This window comes from Myodes glareolus, chromosome 2 (assembly GCF_982192425.1).
Source record: "Myodes glareolus chromosome 2, mMyoGla1.1, whole genome shotgun sequence".
NCBI lineage: Eukaryota > Metazoa > Chordata > Mammalia > Rodentia > Cricetidae > Myodes > Myodes glareolus.
This window is the reverse complement of record NC_142027.1, coordinates 65,272,801-65,296,414: the sequence shown is the minus strand read 5'-3', so window position 1 is coordinate 65,296,414 and position 23,614 is coordinate 65,272,801. Positions and strand designations below refer to the sequence as shown.

Genomic DNA, 23,614 nt, shown 5'->3' with positions numbered 1-23,614 from the left:
GGGCAGAAGGACAAAGCAGGACTTTGCCTAGGCTGTGGCACAAGAGCCCTGGGGCTTTTCCCCCCTCAAGCTCACCTCCCAGAGACATAGTCCCCCACCTCCCAGCTAGTAGAACTCAGTAGTGCTAGCTGACTCTAAAATATTCTTAATTCTTTAACTGCACCACTTGAATAATAAAAACATTTTTAAAAAGGAAGGGAAAGGAAAAAAGAACGAAAGAAAGAAGGAAGGAAGAAAAAGCAAAGCACGGGAAGGTTCAGAGCATCAGGAAGTTCCTGGAAGAGCAAGGGAACTGCCACTCCTGGATGCGCTGGCCACTCCCGATTCTGATCCCAGGGTCTCCCACTCCCATCGCGCTGCTCAGAGTTCTGGGCCGGGCACTGATGGCCCGAACCCCTTGCAGGGCAGCCCTTTTCGACCTTTGAGCCTCTCACCGTCCTCCGGGGAAAAGAGCACCAGGAAGCTTGCCGGGCTCCCGCGTTGTGGGACGACCTCGCACTCCCCTCCGCCCGACTTCTTCTGGCTCTGGAAGTACATTTGCAACTTGTTGATTAAGGTCTTCGGGGGGTCTGGGCCCCAAGACCCCTCGACCAGCAGCGGGAAGGGCCCGGACTCTGCCATCCTGGCAGGTCTGCGAAACCACCACTGCTGGGTTGGCTAAAGCTGCGCAGAGTTTACTTTGAGTTAACTTCTCTTTCGGTTTCATTTCCTGGAAATTCCTCAGCGTCCTTACTTTCTATTTTCACCTAGCTGACCCCGAATTGGAATAATGCATTACCCCCAACCCCGCCCCCCCCACCCAAGGACCCTGGGGCACTCCCAGTCCCCTGTTTATTTTCCAGCCCCCAACATAAATAAGTCAATCACACAGAGCTCACAGTCCCCAGGACTCTGGTCTCCAGTGCACCTTACACAGTGACTCTCTAGCTGGGTTCCTCCTGCACTTCACGCCAGCCACAGCTGAGCTTTGTTCCATTCCTAGGATAACTTCAGTATACACAAACAAAAAAAAATTGTATCACAGAAGAAAAGGGGCTCACAAATGATCCTCTCCAGATGCTCCCTGCTCATTTGGGGACCACACGTCAGAATTTGACCTGCTTTTTTTCTGCTTTTAAATTCTGTTTTCTCATCTGTGAACACTGTGTCTACAAACGCCCAGTTTGGGGGAATGTGAGCTAAGCACCAATCATGTGTGCCACTAAGGGACACAGATATGGGGACACAGGAGATAAAACAGTAAATGGGTGTTGCTGGACCAGGAGAGCAGGGCCTCCCAGCCTGATTATGGGAAGGACAGAAGAGCTTATGGGCTGGTGACATGGCACCTGAAGCCTAAGGACTATCAAGAAAGGACCTTAGAGGATGGGGGAGGGGAGACTCTGGGAGGTGACTCACATGCACAGAATCACCAGGGCTGCTGCATGGTGCTGGAGTGGACTCAGGAGAGAGAAGGCTGCCGACCTGCACACTCCAGAGAGGCCTGGGGGAAACGCGGGCTCTGAGCTGCCACTGAAGGCAGCATTTGCTGAAGGATATGAAAAGTTGAGCCTGGAGTAGGGCAGGAGTGAAGAGGGCTGACTGGGACAGGGGTGAGAAGGGCTGGGACCCTGTGTCTCCTCAACATGCAATGAGCCGATGTGTGAGACAGTTAGAGGCTTTGCCACTCCAGGGTTAGGTGTGCTGGCCCTCTGTGGGCCCTAGCAGCCCAGTCTGATGAAAAGGCAGGGAATCTGAAGAGGCCTGAAGTCTGACAAAAGGAGGAAGTAAAAGCTGCAAACCTAGCTAGACCTTCCCAGAAGATGACTGAACAGGAAGATGGGGAGTCAGGCTGTGATGGGGGTGGGAGTTTGGGCTCAGTAAGTCTTTCTTTTTGGTTCTTGGAATTAAATATTTTTTCCTCCTCGTTTTTTTTTTATTTTGAAAAATATCAAACCTGCAGAAAAGCTACAAGAACAGAAATGAAGACCCGTAGACCTTTCACCAGAAGTACTAGCTTTCAATAATCTCATGTGTTTATTTATTTTAAATACATTTTTTATTTTATTTATTTATTTATTTATTTATTTATTTATTTATTTATTTTTAGACAGCGTTTCTCTGTAGCTTTGGAGCTGTTCTGGAACTAGCTCTTGTAGACCAGGCAGGCCTTGAACTCACTGAGATCCGCCTGCCTCTGCCTCCGGAGTGCTGGGATTAAAAGCATGCACCACCACTACCCGGCTTCAATACATTTTTAATTGATATTTATTGAGCTCTACATTTTTCTCTGCTCCCCTCCCCAATCTTCTCTCCCCGCTTCAATCCCCCCGCAAGGTCCCCATGCTCACAATTTACTCAGGAGATCTTGTCTTTTTCTACTTTCTACTTCCCATGTAGATTAGATCTATGTAAGTCTCTCTTAGTGGGCTCCTGTTTTGGTTTCACATGAGAAAAAAACCTGAAATTATAAAATGTGTTGTAGGAAAATGAGCCAGTCTTGAAATTATATTAAATGTGATACCCAGACTCAGCAAGACAAGCACATGTCATCTCTCATGTCTGAATCCTAGCTTCCTCCTTCCCCTTTATACACACACACACACACACACACACACACACACACACACACGTCTAGAGTCAGCATATGACAGAAGACATGCAGTGTTTGTCTTTCTTTCTAAATCTGGCTTATTACATTTAACTTAATGATCTTAAGTTCATTTGTTTCCCTGCATGCCAGGATTTTATTGATTGATTGATTGATTTTTTTTGAGACAGGTTTCTCTGTGTAACAGCCTTGGCTGTCCTAGAACTAGCTCTTGTAGACCAGGCTGCCCTCAAACTCACTGAGACCTGCCTGCCTCTGCCTCCCAAGTCCTGGTATTAAAGGCGAATTTTATTTTTCTTTACAACTGAAATTTCTCCTGTACATATGCACTACATGTTCTCTTTCCATTAGATGAAACTTAAAAAATCATTTTACATGTATGGGTGATTTTCCTGGATGATGACTGTGTAGCATGAGAATGATGGAGACCTAAGAATCCAAGCTGCCCCAGATGTAATCACAAATTAAGCTGGGCTAGACAATCACCTAAGCGACCAACCCCAAGAAAGTATATTTACCCAGGAAATTGTCTGAGTCTCTTTAGGAAACTTCTGAACTTTTTATCCCTCTCACTTTTAGGGAGATAATTTTATCTGACCCTATTTGGAATATCTGTATACCTAAAGATGTGTGATAACCCCCAAAATGCCAGAAACTTTCTTCATGAGGCCATGACTTCAGGTCTTCTTGGTACATCTGCCCCTGAGCAAACTCAAACAGGACAATTAGAACAATGTAAACTTAAAGACGCCCGACAAGCTCCAACTAACTGTGAAGTTTGGTAACAGATCAGAAGCCTCCTCTGACATTATATTCAGAGTTTGATGAATGAATTTGCTATGATTTCGGTGCAAGTGACCCTGGCAGGTTCCACTGAGGGTATGGGACCGCGATGGGTAAGGGACAGAGAGGTATGTCATACAGAGAGAGCTTGGATATGGAGAGCTTATTTTGTGGGTTGGGAGTGTAAGGGGGTATATGGAGCAGGAAGAGAGAGAAAGAGAAAAGGAGAAAAGAGGAGAGAAAGGGGGAGGAGGAGGGAGGTATGAGCTGCCTCTTCAGAAGGAAGGCAGGAGAGGGAGAGAGGGAGAGGGAGAGGGAGAGAGAGAGAGAGAGAGAGAGAGAGAGAGAGAGAGAGAGGAATGTAAGACAACCAGAGAGGACCAGAATGCCTTGGAGGGAAAGGGAAGATTGGGAGTGGGTGGAGCTTTGCTCTTAAAGCATTTTCTTGTACTCTAAAACGCTTATATTCTCAGACCTTTATAATGTGCAGGCACACACCTTAATAACTTGCATTTATATACCTTAAAACACCTTCTTGTTTGAGCTTCGCATCTTCAAACACTTTTTATTTAACATGGTAAGAAGTTATGCTGAAATCTGTTTTGTGAGGTTGTCCCTTTTCAATTGACAAAACCTCTCAGCCATCAAACTGCATCAGAGATCTTGAGAAGGACAAAACTTTATCTGAGTTACTGATGTAAAAATGACAGAGAACTTACTCACTTGGCTACCTAGACAGTTATTCCTCAGGGTCCTCCATGGTCACTGAGGGCAGAGGCTTCAGAACAGCTTTTGTCTTCTGCTGTGAGTGCAGGCCTGCCAGGCGTAGGAAGACCAGCCTTCCTTTCCTAGGCAACCGGGGAGTTGATTCTAGTTTTCCTCCCTCTACTGTCTGGAGATCTTCAGGAGTTTAGATGAAAGGCAGTTTTTCCCAGTGGTTAGTGCCTTCACGTGAAGTGAAATATGGACGGATGTCGTCCTGTGCCCATCTGTCTTCTGTATTCTGCCTTCTTTGGAGGGAAGGAAGTGGGGCTGCCAGGATCCAACCTGTCTCTCTGTTATAAAAAGTCTTTTAATAATTAAACATTTAAATGCCATATTGCCCAGATATTTGAGCATTCGAGGGCTTTTATTAAGTATATATAAGTTATGAGTACAGTATAAGATCTGCCTGCAAAGCTGGATCCAAGCTGAGAAGTTGTGGAGAATGTTTTATCCAGAGTCCTCCAGCTTGACTGTACTGGTTTTTAACTTAACAGATGAGATTTATACTTGTGAAGGTCAAAGAAGAAAAAATTGTTTGCGATAGAAGCTTAACAGTAAAACTGACAATAGTGCGGAACATCTTTTGTTAGTCTGAAATAGATCTTTATAACCTTAAATTTTTATCATTGTATAGAATCATTTTAAAGCAGAATTGAATCACATATGCAGTATGTTGTACTATTTAACCATATATTTATCATCATTTAAACGTACATACCAGTTTAAAATATTGAGAATTATTGCTTCCTCAGTCTAGGAGATACAGTGAACAGAGCTCATTAGGGCTACTTAAAACATTTTTTAACAGTGCGTCTATGTATATATACATGCAGTTGAATTTATGTTACACATAAATTTAAATGAGAAGTGAGCAAGAGAAAGATGGCCTTTTTTTTCCACTGACTGATACTTTGCAACATGGAGGTAGGGTACTTACAGAGAGAGAGTGACAGAGACAGAGAGACAGAGACAGAGAGACAGAGAATGAAAGTGGAGAATTAAAGTTGCAGATTTTAGCAGGTGGAAGAGAACAGATGTGGTGCAGAGGTAGTCTCTGCATGTAATGGAGGCCTCAGCAGGCCCTGCGAAAGTGTACATCACACAAACACACCATATACAACATAGTCAACATAAAAATAATTTTTAAAAATATAGCTAATAGCTTAAAGATAGCTGATGAGTTGGGGGGGGGGGTAGCCTGCTGCTGACCCTGATTGGCTTTGGTCGGAGCCTCACATGGCTGTGGCTCCTCCCTGTCTTAACCTCAAACAAAATGGCAGCAGATGCCCCTAACAAAAATGGTGGGTCCTGTGGTGCAAAGCAAGAATGGCGGGGGTTTTGAACAGACAGAAATAACAAGATAGACATGTAGGACGCTTAAGACATACATTTAAACAGACTCACATCAATATGGCCACACATCATTCACACATTCTTTGATACAAGAAGTGGACAGGAAACTTTTTAGCACTGTCAGCTGCAGTTTTGTGAGAAGAGGTACAGATCCCCCGCCATGCCCAACTTGATGGCTGGAAGAGTCTGAGGGGCTAGAATAGGCCGTGGGAGCTCCAGGTGCTGGCATGCAGGAAGGTGGTTTGTGGTGGTGCTGGCCGAGGTGCCTCAACTGCAGTTTGAGCAGAATGGTGCTAAGTCAGGCTGAGAGTGAGCAGCTGGCACCTTGAGACTGCCATGCCTCTGAGGAGACATCGGGAACCAGATGTGCAGTGGTGGTGGTGCCTAGGCTGACAAGTCACCCGAGTGGGACGGACTGAGCAGTGGCAGGGTGACCAGGACTGAAAATAGGTTTGCTGGCTCCCGCAGAACCCACAGTGCCAGTGGAGGCAGAGGCAGGGCTCTGCAAATGGATAAGACAGAAGAGAGACAGATTCTGCCACAGACAGGCTTAGCCACTGTGGGAGGCAGCAAGGCGGAGGGAAGTGGCCAGTTTCTAAGGGATACTTGGGCCATTTCTTAGTGCAAAGGCAGATAAGCCTAGTAGTCTATAAGTAAGGCATGATGAAGCTTAGAGGTTTTAGTGTCTCTAAAAGATATCCAGGAGGAGGTCAGACTGATAGCACTGGAAGGTTTATTTTCCATAGCTCAGGATGGGAGAGAGAGAAAGGAGACCCAATGGCTACCTTGTCTACAAGTGTCTTGAGGCAGAGCAAGGGTCCAGTGATTGGTTCAGGCCATCTGACAGGTGCCAGGAAGCCTGGGTCACATGGTTTTTATGCCCCACGTTGACTTTGGTTTGTGAGTCTGTGTCTGCCTACTCAGCCAGTGCAGTGTGTTATTTAGATGAGCTTTTATCTCCACCTGACTAAGCGGCAGAACCGAGTGGCCAGCACCTGATAAGCCTGGGTTTGGCAACCTGGAGGATGTACTAAGGTGTCATAAGTGCATCCTTATTTCCCCTAATATGTGGGCCCTGAACTTCCCTTCTGGCTCTTTGTGACATTTGCAGGGCATCTCATAGAAAAAAACCCGAAATGGCTACAAAGAAATTCCCAGCATCACTGGACACAAAATGATGAATGGATCTGAGAGAAATAGTCTGTGTTTGGAAGGGTGGATATGAGTCAGCTGGGAAGCTATGGGGGGCTGAGCAGTTCCCTCTTGGTCCGTCAAGTCCTTGCTAAAGGCTAACCTCTGGGTGCACTGTTGTATATGGGGAGTCAGCAGGGAGTCCTGTATGTGTTTCTTTGCCCTTTTGCATGTAAGAGTTTGGAAGCTGAAATGGGATGCAATAGGGCATTGCTTTAAATTGTTGCTTCTGTGTGCTCTGAATTGGGAAGGAAGACAAAATAATCCAGGTTTTTCTTTGATGAAAAATACAGCTTCACTGTAACTGTCTAACAGCAGCCGATTTTCCATTTTCTTGATACTCTGAACACAATGAATAGATTGAGTAAACATCTATTGTGTGTCTGTTGTAGGAACTCCTTCAGCCAGGTGCTTTTAACATACCAGCCCACTTGAGTGGGACTTATTTTACTATAAATGCTGATGTAAACCACCTGCTTCCTCTCTCTTTCAGCTCTTGGATTCAGTTCCTGTTCTCTGTTTGTACAGAGCACTGTGATCTGGGAATCTACCCCTAAAAATAGCCCTTTATTATACTCAATTCTGAGCCAGTGTGGGATTTCTTTTTAGCATTCATATTCATTTGGCACCCACATGGATCCCAACTCCATGCCTGCAGCGTGGACTGGCCTAAAAGGCACAAAATGTCCATAGCCCAGTAGGTCTCCCACTCCCACCTGCCTGACTTGATTTCACTAACTAAGTTTTTCTTTTCTTTTCTTTTTTCTTTTTTTTCCCCCCAAAACCCCACCATAGTGGAGCTAAGCATTCCTTGACTTGGAAATTTCCCAGACTCACACACACCTTCCTCTCCTCCGCACTTTCCTTGCCGCATGGAAATTTTTGTGCTTCTGTTGCTCGGGTTTGTTTTCCCGCCTTCGGAGCTCTGGGCTCCTTGATCCAAAAACATCTCTCTCCATGTACCGAGTTGATTTAATTGCTCTTAAGCAGAAAACAAAGCATATTTGTCAGTATTTAACCAGGCACCAACGTGAAGAACCAAAGCAGCAAGGAACTGTTCATGCCACCACCAATTGCATCTCACTGCCACATTGCTGCGACTGCGACACCTGCTGGCCAATAGAGATTATTACAATACAACAATTTAGCAATTTAGCAAAATCTCATAACAAGTTTACTGATGTATTTGTGAAATACATCAGTAAACTTGAAAGTTATATAATTGCAGATAATATTACCAACAAGAAATTTAATAACATCCTTGCTTATACTATGCATATTAATCTGCAAGGCTTATATGGTTTTTCTGATACATCCATTTATTGGATGTTGGAACTTGTCCCTACCAGCGGGATATGAACCTGGAACCAAGACTCTGAAGGAGAGGAATGAGAGGGACAAGAGACATGAGAAATGGACAGAAAGTCTGTATTCTGATCAAGCTGCAAATTCCCCAGCCCCAGGAGCATTATATAGCAAAAGGGGAGGAGTGGGTAGGTTGCTATGCCATTGTTCTAACTGGAATGTCAATCTGGAGACATCCCTAGCTGATAGAAAGTGATAAAGAAATTCTGAGGGTTTGTAAATGTTTACTAACAGGGAGAATGTTAATTACTTCTGGGTCCTGGGGCCTGCAAGTCTGCAGGCATACTTAACTCACAGGGAGAGTTAAAAAGATACTGGGTTATTTCCCGGGCCCGGAACTTGCCCTACAGAGGTGAACATCTTACTTAATTTGTGAACTAAGACGGCTGGACTATAACCAAACGCAGGTCTTTGCTCCCAGCAGGGACTTAGTTGTTTTTTTTTTCATATTATATCCTTAAGAAAATGGTTTGATAACAGAGCGAAGAATGAGCCACTTTTGGAAATGATACAGTCTTTACAGACTAATAATGAACAGCAAATTGACAGAATTAATAGCATAGAAAATCAAAAATTAATACTCCTGAAAAGGATAACATTAATCTGCCAGACAAAATTCAGCCCATGTCAACGGATACTAAGAAATTATCTGAATGAATTTATACTGTTGAATTTGACGACCAAAATCTGTTAAAAGGCTATGATAGGTTAGCAGATAGAGTATCCCTTAAAGAAGGCAATTTACATACTAACCAAATAATGTGCAAGGATAAGATGTTATCTTTAAAAGAAAAACTTCAGAACTTGGAATCACATGTGTGGAATGAGGACCAGAGGCTCGGTGTCTCAATGAAATCACTAGAAATATATACAGGGCAAGAGATTCAGGTTTTACAAATGATAGTAGTAAAAATATTTGAAATGCTTGAGGAAATTATTGGGACTGATGAACAGGGAATGAATGTTCAAGGACAGGCTATAACATCGCCAGAACCTGTCAGAGTCAGAGATGACTTAGCCAGGGTTTTAGCTTCCTACCCTGTAAACACCTCAGAAAAGCATCAAGTTCTAAATGTCCAAAATGATCCAAAGAATGTAGTTGAATACCTATAGGTATGAATAATCAAAAAGTAATTAAGCAAGCACTAGTGTCTTACGGCTTGCATTCAACCTTTGTTAGGGAGATGGTAAAGACAAGGGCTTCTAGTCACACGATTGGCTTCAATTAGTTTTAGCAGTCTTGGAAGATGGGCCACAAGTACTGTGAAAATGCTATTGGCAAGAAGAGTAAAACATTTTAGAACAACAGGGAAAGTCAAAAGGATTGAGGCTTCCCAAGTTCAAATTCTTGGCAAGGGCTTTTATGCTGACTCACAGGATCAAGGTCTTTTCAATGAACAAATCTTGTCCTTATGCCACACAGAAGCCTTAAATACTTGGTACAGGATTCAAGAATGAGGAAAGCTAATTGAATCATATACCAGGGTTAAACAGGGCCAGAGAGAACACTGTAATGACATTTTACAAAGATTAACTAAGGCTGTACAAGTAGAAATAACAGTCAGTCCCAGAAGCTAGATGAGTACTTAATGAATCTCAGTCTTTTAAAAATATCAAATTAGAATGCAAAAAGATACTTGGGCCTTTAAAGGTTAGATCAGCAGCAATAGATGACTAGATCCTGTATATAATGAACATTGAGACATTTGACTATAATACTGAATTATAGGTGGGAGAAGCAATTTCCAAAGGTAGGAGGAGACATTAAAATGCCAAATGTTTTAATTGTGGTAGAATAGGACATCTAAGAAGGAATTGTAGACAAGGAATTTCTCGAAATAATGTCTCCTCTGGAAATGGCAAAAATGAATGGTTTATGGATTAAACCTTATGGATTATATAGGGGAGGTGTGGCTAAGAAAGACATTAGAACAATGAATGCAGATCAACAAAAAACAGACAAGGCAAACTGATACAATTAGGAAACTCCTTGAGGGGAATCTCTCAAACCCCCAAGTAAAATGTGGTCCAGTCATTACCAGTCACTGTAAAGGACATGTATCACCAGGAAAATTAAAAAATTCATTGCCTGCTGTAATAAACCATACTGTCTTGGATGATGCAGTAAACATAGGGGAGGAATCAAAAATTCCAATAAGAAATAGGAAGCATATATTGTGACAGACTTCTATAAATGATTAAAGAACAAAGGTAAGAGTGTGTGTAAAAGACATTGTAATTGAGGAATTACTAAACATGGATGTGGACATGAGTATCATTACTCCAGAATCTTGGCATCCAAATTGGCCTTTTCAAGAGACAGATATTCATTTTCTAAGAATAGAACCCTATCTCAAGTGAAACAAAGCACAAGATGTGTTAAATGCATAGGGACAGAAGGACAGAGAAGAAGCCTGAGGCCCTAAGTGGCTAATATCACAGTCAATACATGGGGTCATGACCTGCTGCAGCAATGGAATACCCAGATTAGCTTTCCTATAGTCTCAGAAACTCATGTTTCTGGGAAGGATATTATAAGGTACTATATACAAAGGTCACTGCCATTCAGGCTGTATATGAACACAAAGCAACTGACAAACCTTTAGAGGTACCAACAGCCCTACCTTTAAAATGGTTAACTGAGAAACCAATATGGGTTAATCAATGGCATTCAATAGAAGAGAAACTGAAGGCTTTAGAACATCTGGAATAGGAGCAACTATATGCTCATCATATTGAAGAATCAACCAGCCCTTGAAACTGTCCTGTATTTGCTATTAAAAAGAAATCTGGAAAATGGAAATGGTGACAGATCTAAGAGCTGTCAACAAGGTAATTCAACCTATGGGCCCGCTACAATCTGGAATTCCCCTGCCTTCTCTATTACTAAAGGATGGCCACTTATAGTTATCTATTTAAAAGATTGTTTCTTCACTATACCTTTTCAGAAAAATTTGCCTTCACAGTGCATACTTAGAATAATTTTTAGCATACCAGGAGATACCAGTGAACTATCCTCCCACAGGGAATGCTCAATAGCCCATCTTGTGCCAATACTTTGTCAGCCAGTCATTGGAAATAATATGTAAACAATTTCCTAAACCTATTATTTACCATTACATGGATGACATTTTGCTAGCTGATTCAAATGTAGGTACTTTAGAAGGAATGTTTCCAAGAAGTAAATTTCCTAAATGGAGATTATAAACTGCTCCTGAAAAAATACAATTAGGAAATTTTGTCAATTATCTAGGTTATAAAATAGGCTTACAGACAATTAGAACACAAAAGGCACAAATTAGGAGACACCAATTGCGGACTCTTAATGACATTCAAAGATTGTTAAGAGACATTTCCAGTCTATGACTAGATGTTGGGATAACACCTCATCCACTAATTCATTTAAACAAAACCTTAGATGGTGACAAGAACTTAAAAAGTCTGAGGGAGTTAACAACTGAAACTGAAAAGGAATTGACTATTGTTGAAGATAAATTATAGGAGGCACATTCAAATCTTTATTGCATTTTATTCATATTGCCTACCAGAATTTTCCCTACAGGAATTTTAATAAAAAGGAAAGTTATTGTTTTAGAATGAATCTTTTTTCCTTTATTTTAGCTTATCTTTATTTATTTATTTATTTATTTATAAAAATTTCCACTTTCTCCCCTCCTCCCAATACCCTCCCATTTCCCCCACTCCCTCTCCTCCTCCCTCTCCAGTCCTAAGAGCAGTCAGGGTTTCCTGCCCTGTGGGAAGTTCAAGGTCCTCAGCCCTCCCTCCAGGTCTAGGAACGTGAGCATCTGAACAGACTAGGATCCCAAAAAGTCAGTACATGAAGACGAAACAAGACCCAGTGCCATTGTCACTGGCTTCTCAGTCAGTCCCCATATCAGCCACATTCAGAGAACCCGATTTGATCACATGATCATTCAGTCCCAGTCCAGCTGGCCTTGGTGAGCTCTCATTAGATCAGTCCCCATGTATGAGTGGGTGAACGCACTCCTCGCGGTCCTGACATCCTTTTTCATGATCTTCCTCCTTCTGCTCCTCATTTGGACCTTGGGGGCTCAGTCCAGTGCTCCAATCTTACCAAAAGCAATCTACAGATTCAATGCAATGCCCATCAAAATCCCATCAAAATTCTTCACAGACCTTGAAAGAACAATACTTAACTTCATATGGAAAAAAGAAACCAGGATATCCAAAACAATCCTGTACAATAAAGAGACTTCTGGAGGTATCACAATCCCTGACTTCAAACTCTACTATAGAGCTACAGTACTGAAAACAGCCTCAAATTGGCATAAACACAGGCAGGAAGACCAATGGAACCAAATCGAAGACCCGGATATCAATCCTACATATATGAACACCTTATTTTTGACAAAGAACCAAATATATAAAATGGAAAAAAATAATATTTAACAAATGACTCTGGCATAACTGGATATTAACATGTAGTAGAATGAAAATAGATCCATATCTATCACCATGAACAAAACTCAAGTCCAACTGGATCAAAGACCTCATCATAAAGCCAACCACACTGAACCTTATAGAAGAGAAAGTGGGAAGTATACTTAATTGCATTGGAACAGGAGATCACTTCCTAAATATAACCCCAGTAGCACAGACAATGAGAGAAACAATTAATAAATGGGACCTCCTGAAACTGAGAAGCTTCTGTAAAGCAAAGGTCAACAAGACAAAACAACAGCCTACAAAATGGGAAAAGATCTTCACCAGCCCCACATCAGACAGAGGTCTGGTCTCCAAAATATACAAAGAACTCAAGAAATTGGTCATCAAAAGAACAAATAATCCAATTAAAAATGGAGTATAGACCTAAACAGAGAACTCTCAAAAGAGGAATCTAAAATGGCTGGAAAATACTTCAGGAAATGCCGAACATCCTTAGCCATCAGAGAAATACAATCAAAACATCTCTGAGATTCCATCTTAAATTTGTAAGAATGGCCAAGATCAAAAACACTGATGACAACTTATGTTCGAGAGCTTGTGGGGTAAAGGGAAAACTCCTCCATTAGTGGTGGGAGTATAAACTCATACAGCCACTTTGAAAATCAGTATAGCAATTTCTCAAAAAAAAAAATTAGAAAACAACCTTCCTCAAACCCCAACAATACCACTTTTGGGTATATACCCAAAGGATGCTCAATTATATCACAAGGACATGTGCTCAACTATGCTCATAGCAACATTATTTGTCATAGTCAGAACCTAAAAATAACCTAAATCCCCCTCTATCAAAGAATGGATAAAGATACTGTGGTACATTTAAACAACGGAGTACTTCACAGCAGGAAAAAAAATGATATCTTGAAATTTGCAGGCAAATGAATGGATCTAGAAAACATTATATTGAGTAAAGTAACCCAGACTCAGAAAGAAAACTATCATATGTACTCACTCATAAGTGGCTTTTAGACATAAAGCAAAAAAAATAAACAAAAAACAAACAAAACAAAACAAAACAAAAAAACCAGCCTACATTTCACAATCCTAGAGAACCTAGACAACAAAGAGGACCATAAGAGGACCATATGTGGATCCAATCTACAAGGGAAGTAGAAAAAAACAAGATCTCCTGAGTAATTTGGGAGCATGGGGACCATGGGAGAGGTTAGAAGAGGAGGGGAGAGAATGGGAAGGGAGCAGAGAAAAAATATAGCTCAATAAAAACAATAAGAAATTAAATAAAAATAAAGTTAAGAAAAAAGAATACAGAAAGGATAAAGCTTATTCTGGTTAGTATCAGGGTTAGGAGTGAAAGCAGTGGTAAGGAAGCAAGCTTTGATATAAGATGCAAAAAAGAATAAAAAAGGCATCTTACAAAGGAGAGCCGACCCCTGCAATGAGGGGGGCTGCTTTGGGAGCTCGTGAGAAACCCACCGAAGGGATGCCTTCCACTCAGACATCTGCAGGAGATCAGCTGTGAGTGAGAGGCCAGGTGACCACTATGGTGGTGCCTGTGTTCCTGTATGAACTGAATTTAAACTAGACCAAATATTGGGCTGCTACCTTCTTACATGTTTTATTTCAAGTTGAGAACTCTAACTGGTATCTTATTTTCTCCTTTGGAAACGATGGCATCTCTTTCCTCCTGAAGATACGCCTTCCCTTTACCCAACCAGAATCCCTTACGAAGAGTCTAGTGTGTTCAGTAAAATCAGGGTTGTCAACCCTGACTTAAAGCGTTTTCCTCAGTTCCAGAAAGCTCGGAGACATACAGTCACCCTGAGCCCAGGACAGGTAATGGGGCTTTAAACATCGATGGTGCGACAGTAGACACCACAGCCTGGTGTTTGTGCTTCCCTAGGTACAGATGGCAACTCTGCTGCTGGAGGTCAACTTCCCATCTGTGGGCTTGAGACTAATAGCTCTGCCTTGGAGAAATGACAAGAGGGAGCATAGCTCCTCCTGCTGGTGAAGAGGAGAATAGGCCTTGAGGAAGCCATTCTTATTACCCAGGTGAAGAGATCATGTCAGAGTGTGGGTACTAGGATGTTTATGCCCAGTTAATATCTGTTCTGGTGACAGTGAGCACAGGCTTAGTGCACCCAGGCCCTCAGAGGTCGACTGAGGATGATCTTTGCTTTTCCAGCAAGAATGGCCGACTGCTTCTGAATCACTTCTGAAGAGACTCTTATTTCCCATTGCCATCTTGTGGGGAAAATTCCCTCTATAACACTGGCACTTGCCTGCCCCAGTTTCTTACCATCTGGAAGGTTTTCTTGGTCTCCCAGAGAATCCATTCCCTCAATCACCCTTATCCAGTCTTCCCCCCATTGCTCCCTCTTTGTTAGTTCTCCTCCTACCCTCTTCACACATGCCCTACCTGTTCAGAGATGTCCTACCAGTTCACACATGTCCCACCAGTTCACACATGTCCCACCTGTTCAGAGATGTCCTACCAGTTCACACATGTCCTACCAGTTCATACATGTCCTACCTGTTCACATGTGTTCTACCATGTCACAATGTCCTGCCAGTTCACATATGTCCTACCAGTTCACATATGTCCTAACTGTTCACACATGTCCAACCAGTTCACACATGTCCTACCAGTTCACAGATGTCCAACCAGTTCACAGATGCACTGCCAGTTCACATACACATGTTCTGCCAGTTTACACATGTCCTACCAGTTCACACATGTCCCACCTGTTCACACATGTCCTACCAGTTCACACATGTCCTACAAGTCCACACATGTCCTACCAGTTCACACATGTCCTACCAGTTCACACATTCTACCAGTTCACACATGTCCTACAAGTCCACACATGTCCTACCAGTTCACACACGTCCTACCAGCTCACACATGTCCTACAAGTCCACACAAGTCATATCATTTCACACAAATGAACCTGGTCCACTTGCTTCAATCTCTGCACAGGACACTGCCCTTCATGCCTCCTCCTCCAGCCCCCGACTATTACTACTTTACATTGTATCCATGAATTTTCCTATTCTGGGCATTACACATGCATCCATACATGCGAAACATGTTTTTAAGGTTGAACCATTCCTGATTACATAGATGTGCCACGATGATCCACTCCTGGGTTGATTTCATGAGCTGCTATGAACGGGTGCTGCTGTCGTGAGCACTTGTGGAGGTCCGTGGTGTTTAGGGGAGGTGGTCTGGGTGACTGTGACTGACCTTCTGAGATGTTGCTAGTGTTCTCCTCAGCGGCCACTTTACATTCCTGCCTATGATATCTGAGGGTCTGCTTGCTGCGCTCCTTCCCTAGCAGCCCACCCCACATCGTAACTCAAGGAGATTTTCCATCAGGTAAAGGAGACACACTGCATGTTGCTGTCCTCAGAATGTGTACAGCTCCTCTGCAGTGGGAAAGAGGAAGAGCGGGGATTCCAAAGCCTTTACTAAAGTTTAGATGTCAACAGAGTAGTCACAGAACTAAGAAGAACAGAAAGCCGCCAGCATCCTGTGTAGGCCTTTGAGCTCAGCACACAGAGGAGGAACACAGGAGACAGCTGGGGTTCTTCTTCCCCTTCACTCTGCTCCCTTGGATTCATTGTCTCTTTCCCTTTAGCAGTCTCAGTTAGAGTGAGAAATGCTCTGTTCTCGTGTTAACTACTTTTCGTTTGGTTTTCAGGTTCTGTTTGTTCCCAGACACTGGTGGCATTATGTGGAATCCATTGATCCTGTCACTGTCAGTATAAACTCCTGGATTGAGCTGGTACTTTTTCTTGTTGTTCTTTAAATGTAAAAAGAAAATCCCTAAGATAAGGAAAGCCTACGTGCAAAATTTGATCAGTAATTCTGTGTGACCAGGATGATTTGGTGTCCTGTGATTCTGTCCTCTCTTGATAAATATTAAGGTTAGACATAATATTAAGGTTAGAGTCTGGGAGATGAGCCATTCTTATTTTGCTTGAATTGGTTGTATTGTGTTTTGTGTGAGATGGAGTATCTCCACAAAAGCCTCAAACTCACGGTCCTCCTGCCTCGGTCTCCCTAATGCTGGGATGTCACACATGCTACTGTGCCCAGCTACTCCCTTGACATTGATGGCTCCCTTGAGTGGTATCAGGAAAATCATGATAGACCTGGTGGGGTCAGAATATATGTCTAACACTGCTGGTTCCATCCCAGACCATCGCAGAGGGAAATATCTGCTTCTTGGTTCAGGGTCCTCATTTCTAACCATGACTTAAACATTGTCTCAAGTAGAACCATGTAGCCCTGTATTCTTAGCACTCATTTCTGCCAGGAGCCTTTCCCAGTAACAGCTTCCTTCCGGTTCCCTGTTGTATTTGACAGCACAGTAGCCATCAGAACCAAGTCTGGCACTTACCCGACGCTCCAGTTGCGTCTGCGCTGCCTTTGATTGCATCTTTAGGAATCCGGTTGCCCTCCTTAACCTGAAGCCTGACATTTCTCTGCTCTCTTTGGCAGATGCATCCTACCCTTGGTAAGGTATTTCCCTCAGTTATGGGAAGGACTTTGGAGTAGGTGTATCCTGAGAGTTACTGGAACAGGAAGCAAGCTGTACTTAAGAGCTGAGGGAAGAGGGGACACAGAGCTCCTGGGGCTTAGGTGAGGAGTGTGCAGGGAGATAGCAGCCTCACAGCTAGAAAGTGCTTGGAACTGCAGTTGGAGCAAATGTGAGATGGAGTCCCTGCAGGAATCACACCTGCCATTCCCGGTGTCCCCAGCAGATGGCTCACGCCAGGCACGTTCACTTTCTGCACTTAGAAAACAGTGATTATAACTGAACCCAGCTCAGGAGCATGGTCATAAAGCTTAAATCAATTAGTGCTGCTAACTCATTCTGATGTTCCTGTCCTGAGTCTGTAGACAGGAGCTAGTAGGTGGGTGCAGGTGGTACAGTATTTACCCTTCTTGGTTTCTCTGTTGAAATGCAGATTCTGCCTTACATGCTCTGGGGTAAAGTGTGTTCTCAGAATTCCTTTCTCCCTTTTCACATCAGTATTTTATTCTACTTGGCCTAGAAATATTTTTAAATTGTAAAGATTTCCTCTCATTCTTTGAATTTTTTTTGAAATGCCTTTGTATTAAATCTTTTCATAGAAAAGGGTATATATGCAACATATTTGTAAGATTAAAGATAATATAGTATCAAGGGCTGGAGCAGTGGCTCAGCAGTCAGTAGCATGTAGGACTCTTTCAGAGAAGCAGAGTTCAGTTCCTAGCACCCATGTCAAGTGACCCACAACCACCTATTAGCTTCAACTCCAGAGGATCCTAAACATACCACATTGCTTCTCTGTTTCCCCTGTTAGTGCCCAGCCCATTTCCCAGGGTCCTGCACCACTTCACCTGCCCATCAGCCCTTGTAGTCTGAGTTCCTCACCTCCTCACCACACCTGTGGGGTCTGTTGTTTATGCTACATCCACCTCATTGTGAAGTGAAGCCTCGCTGTGGGGATTTCCTTTATAAATTCAGGACCATGTTTCTCAGACTTGACTGTATTGAGTACAACTTTTCTCACCTTCCTGTGTCTTGTTGATCTCTTGCATCAAGGTACTACTGAGTAGTTGTTACTGGCTGTGCTGCTGGTGGATAATTGAATGGTTTGTAGTTTTTTGCGTTCATCAACAGAATCTTTCTTGTACATGTCTTCTGACATACATGTGCAAGAGTTTCTTCAGGGATGGTATATAGACATGGAGTATGGTCTGTGGGTACATGGGTCATGTGGGTCATGTGGGACCATGGTCTGTGGGTACACAGGACTCTAGGTGATCAGATGATGCCAGCATATTTCCAAGTGTCCCTCACAACATGCATTCCTATAGTTAGTGAGGCTGTATCTGTCAGTCTGTTTCCTCAGCACGTGCAATTCTCAGACCATCTTCTGAGAGTGTTAGTGTAGTTTTCCTGATGGTTGGCTGTTTTCAGGCATCTGTCAGTCAGATATTCTTCTTTTTAAAATGTCCATTTCATTTTTTTTTTAACAGGAGCTCACTGAGTGGCCTTGGCTGGTGCTATGTAGACCAGGCTGTCACTCTAGCCCGGATGTTTCCTGTCTGGTTATTGTTCATCTTTCCCAATCACCATGTTGCTGCAAGTTTTGGAGATCATGAGGCCTCTTTTAACAGGACATAGTTTATTGGACCAGCCAGCAGGCTTCTCACAGACTTACCAAAAGCTAGTTACCACAGATGTTACAGGGTGAGACTTTATTTATTTTTGACATTTTTGTCTCCTATGTATTGCTGTGTACATTCTGATAGGATGCTTTAAATGACTAGACGGTAGTGTCTAGAGTGAAGGGAGGTTGAAAGGGGATCTGTCTCATGTCTGCACAGGCGTACTGACCAACCTGTACATACACTCACGTGGACATCAACCAGCCTGTGTGGCTGTTTGTTTTCTCTCTTAGCCCTCAGAGGTCCCCTCTTCCCCCAGCACAATGTAACTCCATGAGGATAGGGAGTTTTATGTGGTTACTGCTTCATTCACAGAACGTGGGCCAGTGCTCAGCATGTAAGGAGCACAGCACACTCCTAGATCTTTGAGTAGGCAGACGAGAGAGTGGTGTAGGCAATGCTCCACCAGTGGCTATGACACGGAGCATGATGTGGCCAGAGTTGTGTCTGTTCTTAGATTTGATTACATCACAGAACAGATCTCTTTCTTCAGGTACTTTCTGGTTTGCTCTGCATGGCTCAGCTGTGAGTCATCGAAGCAGTCTGGAGGGCTGAGGTCTGTATGGAATAGGGGAGAAAAGAAGAGATAACCCGAGACTCACTCCAGGGTTCAGTATCCTGTGGGCATCCTGTGCAGTCAGATCTGGTGAGTCCTGGTGCTCTCAGAAGTTGCGTTATTATAAACACCAACAGTGTCAGGGCTGGGTTACAACTCTCTTCTGATTTTAAAGGATACGAACACGTTTTAGTTTCCAGCATGGGCATTATTTGATGAAACTGCTCAGCAAATGTTGTTTCTAGGTAAGTTCCTCACAAGGCATTCTAAGTTCTCTGAAGGCATGGACTGACACAGAATGGATTCAGTGTAGGCCAGGCTCAGAGAAACTTGGATGCTCTACAGTAGGGAAGTCTTTCATTCTCTGGGAAGGAATGGTGTTATACAAAGACCTGGGAAGAGTTCAGACAATGTGGGTAGAAGTGGGAGATTGCAGGGGGTTCCCTTATATTATCGAGATATTGTGAGTCCCTGGCTGATTGCCAAGAGGCAGCAGAGGGTGAGCACAGAGAAAGCCAGCATGACCTGGCTCCCACCCCATCCTGCTCTAGAGCACCACACCTGAGTGAGAAATACCAACTGGTAAAGAAGTCTTTGGGTTCTGCAGAGGCCATCGGAGCTCACACACTCCCGTAGTGTCCAGTTGAGTTGTATCTGAGTCAGCAGGGCTAACAATCCCACCTTGTTTTCAGTAGGTATGGTGGTCAGGGCCATTGAGCTTTCAAGGCTTCATGAAAAGGTTTTGGGATCTTTGGTTTGGTTTGGTTTGAATGAAATGACCTAATCAGGGCTTGATGATATCTCTGGATATAGTTAGTATAGTTGTATAGTTTGGACTTTTTTTTTTAAGACTTTTTCTTTTATTTAATATATGTGTGTTTGCCTGCATGTATGTATGTGTTCCACATGTGTGCAGGTCCCCCAGAGGTCAGAAAGCAGACATTGGCTCCCTGGAACTATAGTAACAAGTGGTCATGAACTGCCATGTGGGAGCTGGGAACTAAACCCATGTCCTCTGCAAGAGCAAATGCTCTTAACCACTGATCTGTTGACAGAGGTTTCTGTCCCACCAGGTCCCATATCTGTTTAGTCCCAAATAAACACACAGAGGCTTCCATTAATTATAAACCGATTGGCCTATTAGCTCAGGCTAATTATTAACTCTTGTAACTTATATTATTCCATAATACTTGACTATGTTAGCCAAGTGGCTTGGTACCTTTTTCCACAAGGCAGGCACATCTTGCTTTGTCTGTGTTTGGCTTCCTCTGTGTCTGGGTAACAACTGTAGACTGCATCTTTTCTCTTCCCAGAACTCCCCTGTTCTCATTTCCCTGCCTCTACTTCCTGCCAGACTACTGACCAGTCAGCATTTTATTAAACAAGTAAAAGAAACAAATCTTTAGAGGGTAAAAACACTGTCCCACAGCACTGAGCCCTCTGTCCAGCCGCTGAGTTGAGGTTTTAATTCTGTTTTTGCACTAAGGGATACAAAGGTGAAGTTCCTGGGCCCCAAATCCTGATGTGGTAGTGGTTAGGACTGTTGGAATCTTCCAGGTGCCCATTGAAAGCAGATTCTGTACTGCATGGAGGGCACCACAGATTAAGCCTTCAGCACATTCCTCAGATGTCCAAGGAGCATAGACTGTGTGGTCCTACAGCAAGCTATCCAGTACAATCTAGGGCTCCAGGCTGGCTGCTCACTGGGTACAGGCTCTCTGAACCTTAACCTGCATGGTGCCCCTCCCGTAGTTCCCAACTGAGCATTGGTACCTTAAGGACCCTCGGTGCTGTCCTGCTAATTGTGTCCACTGTAAGTCATTGACCTACACAGACCTCCCCATGTTTGCCCAGTAGGAGAAAAATGATTCCACCAAGAGATATTTTTCAAGTAATTTTAGTAGAAGTGAGGAAAGGCTGAAGGTGTCTGTGACATTTGCTAGTTAGGTCTTTATTCCACAGTGTAACATCTAACTATTCAGTCTTGCCCTGAGTTAACTAAACCACTGGAGGACAAAAGCAGATGAAAACAGACCTCTCATTTTTATTCCATTTCCTTAGTCTACTGTTGGCACTGAGTTCAGATGCCAATGCAGAGGAAGCAAGCCCCTCCTAAGCCACAGTCTGTGCCAGCCCACTTAGAAAGAGCAGCAGAGGTTCCAAGGCCTCTGTGTTGTTGTGGCAGCAATGGTGACCCTTGCTCCACTTGAGGTCCCCTGGTGATCCCTATGGTGGGAAGCAGCACCTTAATTCTCTCAACACCCAGGATGTACCACCCGAGAACATTACATAGCACTAGCTCCTTGGCCTACAGAACTCCTAATAAGAAGTAGAGCGGGCACCGAATTCAGAAGGAAAAAAGGCAGGGAAATCTGAGGTCACTTCACAGACATGAGATGCTTGCAACTGTGATGGCCATTGAGTGATAGACATTATGTGATAGACACCATGTGATGGTCACTGCATGAAGATCACATGTAATGACCACCACGTGAGGAACACTGAGTAAGGGCCACTCATTGATAGTCACTGTGTGATGGCCACGGAATGTTGGCTGAAACAGCACCTGCTTCTCTCATGGCCAGGTTCTGTGGTGGGAACAGAGAAGGGCTGAACACCAGCACCAAAACTCAGTAAGCTGCTTCTCAGGATTCCTGCCTCAGTGAGCTCAGGCAAGGATGTTTCTTGTACTCTGAACATGTTCCCTTAAGCCCTGAAATATAGAAAACTCTTCCCAAAGCACTATTCATGGGAACAAGGTCTTGTTTGTGACCGCATCTCTCACTCTACCTGGCAAAGTCTAGGCACTCAATAAACGGCACTGAGTCTGAAATTGATAGGAGAAAATTAGAAGAACAACGTTAGCCAGGTCTAGTGGCACAGGCCTCAGACAAGTAGCCAAAGCAGGAAGAGAGTGAGTTCAAGGCCTGCCACGGCTATGGAAGGATATCAGAGCCAGCCTGTGCAACTAAATGAGATCCTGCCTCAACATAAGAAGTAAAGAGGGCTGGGGCTGTGTAGCTCAGTGGTAGAGTCGTCCCTGGCTTATGTGAGGCCCTGGGTTCAGTCCCCAGTACCACAAGAAAGAATTACCATCCAGTAGACTCTGAGTTAGCAGCCTGACTAATTGGCTTACACACAAAGCTGTGAAGTCATCACAAGCTGGCCTGCCCTGGGAAAGATGCTAGAGGATCTCCTCGGCGTTCACTCATTCTCACAGGGTGGAAGGGGTCCCCCTGGTGATGTAGCAGGGTGATTTCACTAGGTAGCCGGAACACTGGGGTTGACATTGCCAGGCATGCTGGCAATTGTGGCCACAGCTTCTGAGTTGTGCCCCTCCTTGTAGCTCAGTTCACACCAACCATGAGCCATCTGCCAGCACCCAGTTTGTACATAGCCCTGCCTGGAGCTGTCCAGCCTACAAGGCACAGGGCTGTTAGTGAAGGAACAGGTTCTCTGCTCTGGATCTGTTCAGCTGCAGTTGGCAGCCTTACTGGCTCAGTGACACTGTGTGTCCCCACGGCACACTGCCTCTCTGACACGATTCCACTGGTGGCAGCCAGAATTGTCTGGCTTCCTGAAAGTCCGTGATGGTGTTACTGTCACATTTGAGACAGCACAGCTTCAGCTGTTACCTGATGTAAATTTTCAATTAGATTGGCTCTCAAGTGGATTCATTTCCACCATGGAGGAGCAGCTGAGGAAACATGTGCACAGCAAAGAAAGACCTTGTGCTCTTAGAGACAGCGTAGGGAGGAAACTGCTAAAATTTGTCTTGCAGCAGATGCGTGAAGGTGCCCTGAAGTGTCACCGCCTAAAGGTGATGAGATACTCTGGGTATGCTTGATTGTCATAGAACACTACAAATATACTTGGGTTTTTATCATCATCTGTGACAGTGTCGTACAAGTCAGTAGGATTTTGAGGGTCCCTTGAAGGAGGTTCAATCAACGACGAGTTTCCCCTTGTGAACTTCCCAGTGAGAACCCGCACGTAATACATATACTTTTTCCCATTGGCATCTGGTCTAGAATATGTATCATTAGCTGAATAGGAAGCATCGACTGCAAAATAGGTTCCCTTCCCATAAAATGTGCCTGTAAAGAGAAAGACATATTAAAGGAATTCAATGTAACATATAAGCCCACTATGTCAACTAATGTAAAAGGAATGATCGGCTAGAATATATGAATATTTCTTTTATCATCATCATCATTGTTATTATAAATTTTCCTCCTCAAAGAGGTTGTCAAGCCCTTGGGGTGAAATTGAAATTTATCATCATTTACTACCACAATGTGAGGACCACAGTGAATGGAGCCCAGGGTGGTTCCGAGTC

The 23,614-nt window shown here is 43.6% G+C and overlaps 1 protein-coding gene across 5 annotated transcripts in view; it reads right to left on the bottom strand.

The window, feature by feature from the left end:
• Positions 1–23,614, bottom strand: part of LOC125413061 (protein mono-ADP-ribosyltransferase PARP14) — a 651,703-nt gene that overhangs the window by 33,424 nt on the left and 594,665 nt on the right. For 2 of the 5 annotated variants that reach the window (XM_087901065.1, XM_087901068.1), the window contains exon 17: positions 20,393–23,372. The exons of 1 other annotated variant lie outside the window; for it this stretch is intronic. In XM_087901065.1, coding sequence (XP_087757191.1) covers positions 23,083–23,372 — 290 coding nt within the window. In that variant the 3' untranslated portion in view covers positions 20,393–23,082. Of the gene's footprint in view, positions 1–434; positions 678–20,392; positions 23,373–23,614 lie in introns of those variants that run through there. 2 more of the 5 variants (XM_087901083.1, XM_087901077.1) reach the window with 2 other exon arrangements.